The sequence below is a fragment of the Cryptomeria japonica genome, chromosome 10, assembly GCF_030272615.1.
Source record: "Cryptomeria japonica chromosome 10, Sugi_1.0, whole genome shotgun sequence".
Taxonomy (NCBI): Eukaryota; Viridiplantae; Streptophyta; class Pinopsida; order Cupressales; family Cupressaceae; genus Cryptomeria; species Cryptomeria japonica.
In genome coordinates, this window is record NC_081414.1 from 695503386 (window position 1) to 695511810 (window position 8425).

An 8425-nucleotide genomic window follows, 5' to 3' on the forward strand; every position below is an offset into this window, starting at 1 on the left:
GGTCAATAACCTTTGAACTAGCAGTTGGAAAGAACAATTCCCCTATCTGGTGCAAGTCTGTCACCACAGCAACCATTTGTACTGTTACTAGAAATGTCAAACCACGCATAGTCACCGTATCCTTCTGAAACCCCTGTGCAAATTCCATAGCCACTATCGCATCATATCCACACAGTTGCTTAAAATACCTATGCCATCCTGCATGTCAGAAAATCTTGTAGGCTTCAATGGTAGCAACTAGTGCAGTCATGGACAAGGGTTTAGACCATGTATGATCACCTCCCATTTGTAGTAGCAGTTTTAATGGTAACAAAGAGTTTTCACAGATCACAAAGTCGAAGCAGGATTGAATAAAGACAGACTATTATGTTTGGCAAATAACGGAAATGGAAATGATGGACTGACAAAGGAAATGATCGGATATTGATGACAAATTAAAAATGTCAGTCGAATAAATTATGGAATGAAATGACCGTGACACTCCCCCCAAACCTAGCGGTGAAAACGTCCCGTTTCGCCAAATTAAGTGACAGAAAACAAGAAATATAGAGCATAACTAAAAATGGAAAGAAGTACTTCCTGGAAGATCATTGGTGCACCGAGTGACATCATAAGAAGTAATGGAAGAGATTCGGTGGAGATTGCCATGCCAAGAGCCAAGAAGGAAACTAGTGTGAAGGAAAGGCAAGGACAAAGCCGATATCAAGGTAGAGAGAGCAATAAATGAAGGCACCCGGTGACCAATCAGAAAAGAACGTCGGAGGTACCTAAAAATTATAGAGAAACGGCGATAGGAGAAGGCACCAGGGAAGAGCATGCCAGGTAAGTGGAACAAAATCCAAAGCAACAGGAGCATCACCCAAAAAAAGAAGGCGACAGGGGGAAAACAGACTCCCTGTCGCATAAGCAAAGTGGTGGATCCATAAGACTTCGGTGTGAAACCGAGGGCCATCGGCGGAGTGCTAGACAACCATGGGGGACAATTAGCCAACAATGCCAGAAACTAGTTTTCATTGTTGGAGTTTGTGAATTTTTTTTATTATATATTTTTTTTTTGTATTTTTTTATTATGTGCTTTTTAAAAATAAAAAAAATATTCCATCAATGCAGAAGAAAGCCAAAGGGAACCATGGTGAGTTCCTTGCTGACATACAAGAAGAAAGCTTCTTTGGAGAGAGACTTTTTGTATAATTTCAATCGGTGACCATTGATGAGGAGCTTGTGGCGTTCCTCATCTATAGTGCAGAGCTGAACTGCACCATTATCATAGACATGCGCAACTTCATAAGGCTCGAGCCATCATGTATGAAACTTGCCATTGAAATCTTGGAACCGGGAGTCATACAAAAGTGCCCAATCCCGAGGCTGGAAAGAGCATTGGCGGATATGTTTATCATGCCATAATACACGCTGGTTCTGGATAATTTCAGTTTGAAAAAGCACATCCTGACGTAACTCATCCAGAGAATGTAATTGAGAAAGACGCTCCCGTTGAGCATCAGAGAGACTCAAACCAACTTGTAAGGTAGTGCGAAGAATCTTGATCTCTAACTCGATGGGAAGAACAACCAGTAGACTTTCGGTGGCGAATTTCATATTATTTGACTAAAGCTGCAATGAGTTCTGAAGTAAACTGAGGTCCTTGATCTGTAGTGATTTTCAGAGGTACACAAAAGCGAGTGAAAATCTTTGAATATAAAAAGTCAGCCACCTTGGTGTCTTGTGCATGTTTGAGGGCGACAACTTCAACCCACTTTGTGATGTAGTTGGTACAAACAAGAATGTACTCCTTGTTCTTAGAAGGTGGGTTAATAGGTCCCACAAAATCCAGACCCCACTTCTATAAGGGTTCAATGGAGAGTTGAGGGTGTAATGGCATCTCTTCAAAGTGGGTTGAACAACCCATTCACTGGCATTGATCACAATGTTGAACATACCGCTTACAATCCTTATGAATAGTAGGCCAATAATATCCGGTAGTAAGAACTTTCTGAGCAGTCCTCTGAGCAGCAAAGTGTCCACCACATGGTTCAGTATGGCAGGCATGAAGAATATCAAAGACATCCTCCTTAGGAACATAGCTACACATAATATTGTCAATACCGGAATGGAAGAGAAGACCATTGATCCAGGTATAATGTCCACTGAGTCCCACCAACTTGCGACGTTCGCAAGGGGAGAAATGTGGAGGAAACTTGCAGGTAACCAGATAGTTGGCAATATTTGCATACCAAGGGCTCTTTGTGGAGATAGCAAAGAGGTGCTCATCCGAAAAAGCATCATCTATTGGAATAGGTTCATTATCTAGCTACTGCAACCTAGACAAAAAGTCTGCAACCACATTTTCTCGACCAGGCTTATCAAGTATAGTAACATCAAATTCTTGTAAGAGAAGCAACCATCTAATAACACGTCCAGTTACCATAGGTTTATTCATTAAGAAACGAATTGCAGAGTGGTATGTATGAACAAATACTTTATAACCAATAATATAATGCCGAAATTTATTAATAGCATAAACAACGGCCAAAAACTCCTTTTCAGTTACCGTATAGTTTATCTCTTCTCTAGTGAAGTTCTTGTTGATGTAATAAATAGAATAGAAAAGATTATCTTCCTTTTGTCCAAGAACAGCTCCCATAGAAGCATCTGAAGCATCAGTGTGGATATGAAAAGGTAACTCCCAATTTGGACCTCTAAGAACTGGTGTAGTAACAAGTTTAGTTTTGATAGTCTCAAAGGCTTCTTGACACTCAGGGGTCCAGGAAAAGACAACATCTTTAGCTAACAGGGTAAACAATGGCAAGGCAATTTTACTAAAATTCTAGATAAATCTTCTGTAATAACCTGCATGACCAAGGAAACTTCTAACATCCTTTTGGGTAGATGGTGTTGGTAAGTCTTGTATTATCTGGATCTTTTTAGGATCAACCTGAATTCCTTTGGAAGAAATCAAATGACCTAACACAATTCCTTCAGTCATCAACATGTGACACTTTTCATGACTCAAGGACAAGTTAGTGTCTATACATCGTTTAAGTACCTTTTCCAGATTATCCTTAGCTTCTATAAAAGTATTGCCATGTACAGTAAAATCATCCATATATACCTCAACACAATCATTAATTAAATCAGCGAAAATACTTAATACTGCCCTTTGAAAAGTAGCTGGAGCATTGCATAAACCAAAAGGAAGAACATTGTAAGCAAAGGTACCCCACGGACACATGAAAGTAGTCTTGTCATGATCCTCTAGTGCTATGTGAATCTTATTGTATCCGTTGAATCCATCCAAGAAAGAAAAGAATCGCTTTCCTGCAAGAGTGTCCAACACTTGATCAATGAATGGTAATGGAAAATGATCCTTTTTAGTTGCTTTATTTAATGCTCTATAATCAACACAAATATGCCACTTACCATTCTTTTTGGGAACCACAACTAAGGGAGATACCCACCTGCTATCAGAAATAGGATAAATGAACCCAACATTTAATAATTTTTGTAACTCCTCCTTGACAATTTCTCTTAACGCAAGGTTTAGTCTCCTTTGCGGCTGTCTAACTGGGTGACTCCCTTCGTCTATGTAAATGTGGTGTGTACAAGTATAAGGATGAATGCCACGCATATCCTAGTATTCCCAAGAAAATGTTGCTTTGTTATCCCTGAGCATAGTTATCAGATCTTGGATTTGTCCTAGGCTTAAATTTGGGTTAATATTAAGGGTATGACCTGGTAGAATTTCCATAGGTGTTGATTGTGTCGAGCAATCTAGAGCTAGGATTTTGAAATGGCTAGGAGTTTCTAAGGTTAACATTGGACTATATAAACATTGGTGAGGTAACAACTGATGTAAAGTTAAGAAATATTGAACCGATCAAGAGTTACCTAATGAAGGAAAATTTCCAAAAGGACAATTGGGATTGATACCGGAAGGAAAGACCAGATTAGCCAGAAGATCATTTGATTCATACCGATTTTGAAGAAAATTTACAAGGATACTCTCCTCAGTAGGATCTTCCAGGTCCAATGCTTGGTCAATCGTCAAGATTGGTAATGAATCCTCTAAGTCACTGTCAATCCAAAGTGGATCTTCGGTTCTAGCATAGGTTGTGCTGGAGGATACAATGTCAATTGTTTAGTATGCTCCCCATTAGAAATAACCATGTTACCTGAATGACAATTGATGAAGGCATTGGTAGCAGCTAACTAGGGTCATCCCAAGATCAAGGGATACCCCCCCAACTTAACTTTTGGCTGCAAAATCATAAAATCAGTAGGATAATCCCATGAATCAATAGAAAGTACTACATCCTCAATTACCCCTTCCAGTCTGACTAATGAGCGATCAGCCATTTGAAGAACTGTTGGTGTAGGTCTCAATCCTTTAAGTGCCAATTTTTCTTTAGTCTCATTTGTCATTACATTAATTGTAGCACCTAAATCTACTAGTGTGTTAGGAATAGTAGTCTTACCAATACTTACCTTGATAAATAGACTACCTGGATCTGAATATTTGGGCATGGCCAAACTCCCGAGCATCAAGTCGGCTAGTTGGCTGATAACTTGAACAGTCTTTGGATCCTCTTTCTTCTTTTGCTTGCTGGTACACAACTCCCAAACCATCTTGTTGTATACCAGAATGTCTTTTATGGCCTTCAACAAAGGAATTTTGATATTGACATTCCTAAGTTCATTCATAAGATCAAACTCAATCTGTGTGGGCTCCTTTGATACAGGTTGGAAAGTAAGCGATTAGGAAAGGGTGGAGAGAATGGGGGTTCCTTTATAGGGACCTCCTCAACTTCTTCCTCGATTTTTGTGATAGTAGGCCCTTGAAGAGCCTTTCCTGATCTTAATTGAACTCCTTCGAGTTCTACTACATTGATTGCATATGTAGGGTAATTTGCCACCTCATTATTATATATGGGTTGAGAAGGTTTATTGTTGGGATTTGGATTTGGTTGAGTGGGCATAGTTGTAGGTTTCGGTGGCTGTGGTGGATTAGAAGAGGATGGTATAGGTGGAAGAAACTGTTGTTGTTGATAAGGACTTATTAAGGGTGGTGGAGGAAGTGGAGCTTGTGGAAGATATGGTTGTGGAAATGGTGTGGTTTGTTGATAAGGTGTAGGGTGTGGCGGTTGTGACCTCCATGCCTATTGCCATGTCTGTGAAGCATATTGTTGTTGTTGTGGCCATTGAGAGTAAGGAGGAGGTTGTTACCAACCCCCATACCATGTAGCCTGATGTTGAAAGGGTTGATTTGCTCCTGAGAAATATTCATTAGAATAATGTGGTTGCATGGCTTGTGGTGGAAAAGGACGTCGGGGTGCCATAAAGTAAATAGGTTCCTCAGCATACTCCATACTGGTCACTCCCTCGGGAAGAGGTTTTAAAATGGAACTTTTACTAGCCTCTTCTAGAGATGAAATATTGGCACGATTATATGGACAATCTTCTTGACCATGCTTTTTACGACATGTAGGGCAATACATGACTAAGGCCTTCTCTGCTTCCTCCTGTTTCCTGCAAGTATAAAGTGTGTCAATTTGTTTTCCCATATGACTCAATAAATCAGTTTTGAGGTCTTCAAGCAAACTACCTATTTCTCGCTTTGTAATTCCTGATGTATTAGAGGAAAGGTACTTACTTGGAGGGCCTCTTACTGATCGTTGGGATCTCGAATAGTTCCTGCAAATATCACAAATTTCTTCAAAGCTTAACTTAGAAATGTCACCTTTACCAATTAAATTCAAAGCATCCATTGTGTCATCTCTAATACACCACAGAAAAAGCATTTTCATAGTATCCGGAGTTAAATTAGGTCGTCGGCCTTTGTAGACTAAAGATAAAGTGCTCAAGAAAATCCTCAATAGATTCATCTTCTTTTTGAGTCATACAAAAGATTTCATCCCACACTTCCTTTGTCTTACAATACTCTTGGTATTTTGTCAAGAATGCTTCTTTCATGTCGTCCCATGTTCTGACGTTTCGAAGTCCCATGAACCATCGTAACACCACATCTTTTAGTGTGGCTAGAAAGAGCTTTAACTTCTGGGCTTTACTTTGGTAATCATAGCTATGACAAAGAACATCAAACTCAAATAAAAACATGTCAGGATCTTCAATAGTGAGTCCTCTAAATATGGGTAGTGCATAATGTGGTATATTCTTCATAGGAGCATCTTCAATGGGATGAGCTATAGGGAATTCAAAGGTTATGGGATTATTTTGTTGGACCAATGCCCTCTCATGTTCAGCTCCATTATTGCCTCCAATTCCCCCAATATTACCTCCATTGTTATCCCCCATTCCTTCTACTTCCCTAATGACCTCTAATGCCCAAGGGGTATAGTAAACAGAGAATGGTTTTTCAGGAGATTTACCCCCTCAAGACTCAAAGGAATCAGCAAATTGTTTAGCTAAATCCGCAGAACTGGTGATAGTATGTTTGTCAACATCTGGTTCCTTACTTTTGTTTTCCAATCCAGATTGTTTTGACTTGGTTTTAGTTTGTCCACTTAATGGTGTTTTCTCTTTTTGGTGTTTTTGAGGTTGTGAACTACTCGCTAAATCCTTTTTAACAAACCTTCCTTTACTATCTCTAGATCTATTCATGCACCTAAATTAATTATGGCAATGCAAACCAAAGGTACTATCCTAAGCAAGGTCGACAATTTCTCAAGACTTCTCAAGGGTGCACTATTCCTATCTTAACTTGCTACGGCTTCACACCTTTAATATCTTTCCCCGGAAACAACACCAAAAATGTTGGGTAAAACTGTGTTTCAATGTAACTTAAGATTTGATCATATTCTAGAGGTTCAGTTTACACCTATCGAATGTCAATCCGGGGTCGTAGACTGATGAAAGATATTGGGGCAATTTACCAAAGGGATGAAGATAACAAGTTAAGTGGGGGTGAAATGCAAATTACAGGAAAAGAAAAGGGAATCTAAATCAAGAACTTCAATACAGTCTTATAAATCAAATACTTATACTAGTAACTATGAAAGTTTATTTAATGAAACCGTAAATCATACTAAAACTTGAAATTGAAAGCACATTCTTAACCTAGTATACAATTAGAAAACATCATTACTCTTACTCACACTTAAACCATTTATAAAATAATTTCACTTATTCTCACTTAGATTCATCAAAAGATACTGCTGAATAACATTACAGGAATCAAGACTTCAGTTATGGAAGTTGCAGAGTGAATGGTGATAGGAAGTGGTTTGCGACAGGAAGTTAATGGTATTGTGAGGAGTTGCGATAGGAATTTTATTGGTCTGCAACAGAACTAATTGACTTGTGACAGAGTGTAAAACTGTAGCAGGGAGCAAGGAGTGACAATGAATTGTGAATGGTATGTCGAGGGGGAGTGAAGAAAGATGATATCTGAAGTCCAATGCAACAATTGAAACCATCTTTTGAAGTAGTACTTTTATCCCGAGAACAAAAGAAACTATTCAATCCTTCAAAGATAATTATATTCACACCAATCTATATCCATGCATTCATAAAAAGGTCACACAACAGATTTAAAGGAAATTGACAACACGATCTCACCAAGTTCCCCAAGAGGGGGCCCTTCCTTTGGTTCACGTGGCAAGAGACTAATCAACACAAACTGCTACAGGAAGTCCACTTCACCAATTCGATAAATTCATATGACAGAAAAATAAGTTTTAGCAGAGCTTTTTAATAATATATTACACCATCTTATAATTACATATCTGCTTATATAGCTTCAAAACATCTAACTGAGTTATTATGACTGATAACTTTTACACACTAAACTTGGATAAGTATATCTTTCAGTTTGGGCCACAGGCCACAATTGTTTAACCACAAAAAATGATAATAATAGCATATAATTTTGGCCGCTTGGCTCAAAACAGCTTGCCCAAAATGAAGTAACAAAACAACGACCTCTAAACTACTTTGTCCAGTTGTGTGGCCGACTGCATCTCCACTTGTTCACTTGTAGTTCCTGTACCAAAATAGAGCTAAATGTATCATTTTCTCAAGCGATTGATGAAATTGGGAAATATTCTACCATCTTTAAAATTATGCTAGATATATCTTATTTCACTATTATTTAACTGGCAAAAAGGGACTTATGACCAAGAAAATTTAAGGAAAATAAGGGAGAAAATGACAGAAAACAGAGCATATTTGACACCTATCACCATAGTAGTTTAGTTGTTTGCTTTTGTTCGCTTTGTTTGTCACTTTGTTTCATTTTGGGGAAAGTATTTAATCTTAAATTTTTTGATATGGTAGATATTCCTTGCATAACATGGTTACATTTTGAGAGACTTCAAATCTTAGCTCTTTGTAACTTCATTATCCTTGTATAGTTTTGAAATCCTTGCCTACATTCATCCAAGGTGGAATATAAAAGATTAAAGATTATTTG

The 8425-nt window shown here is 38.3% G+C and overlaps 1 protein-coding gene across 1 annotated transcript; it reads right to left on the minus strand.

Annotated features, from left to right (window-relative positions):
- Nucleotides 1-2308: 2308 nt before the first annotated feature.
- Nucleotides 2309-4623, minus strand: LOC131859137 (uncharacterized). Its single transcript, XM_059212688.1, has 4 exons — nt 4235-4623; nt 3044-3455; nt 2848-2932; nt 2309-2784 (listed from the first exon to the last, which is right to left on the minus strand). The coding sequence occupies exons 1-4, from the start codon at nt 4621-4623 to the stop codon at nt 2309-2311; spliced, it is 1362 nt and encodes a 453-aa protein (XP_059068671.1).
- Between the last annotated feature and the right edge of the window lie 3802 nt (nt 4624-8425).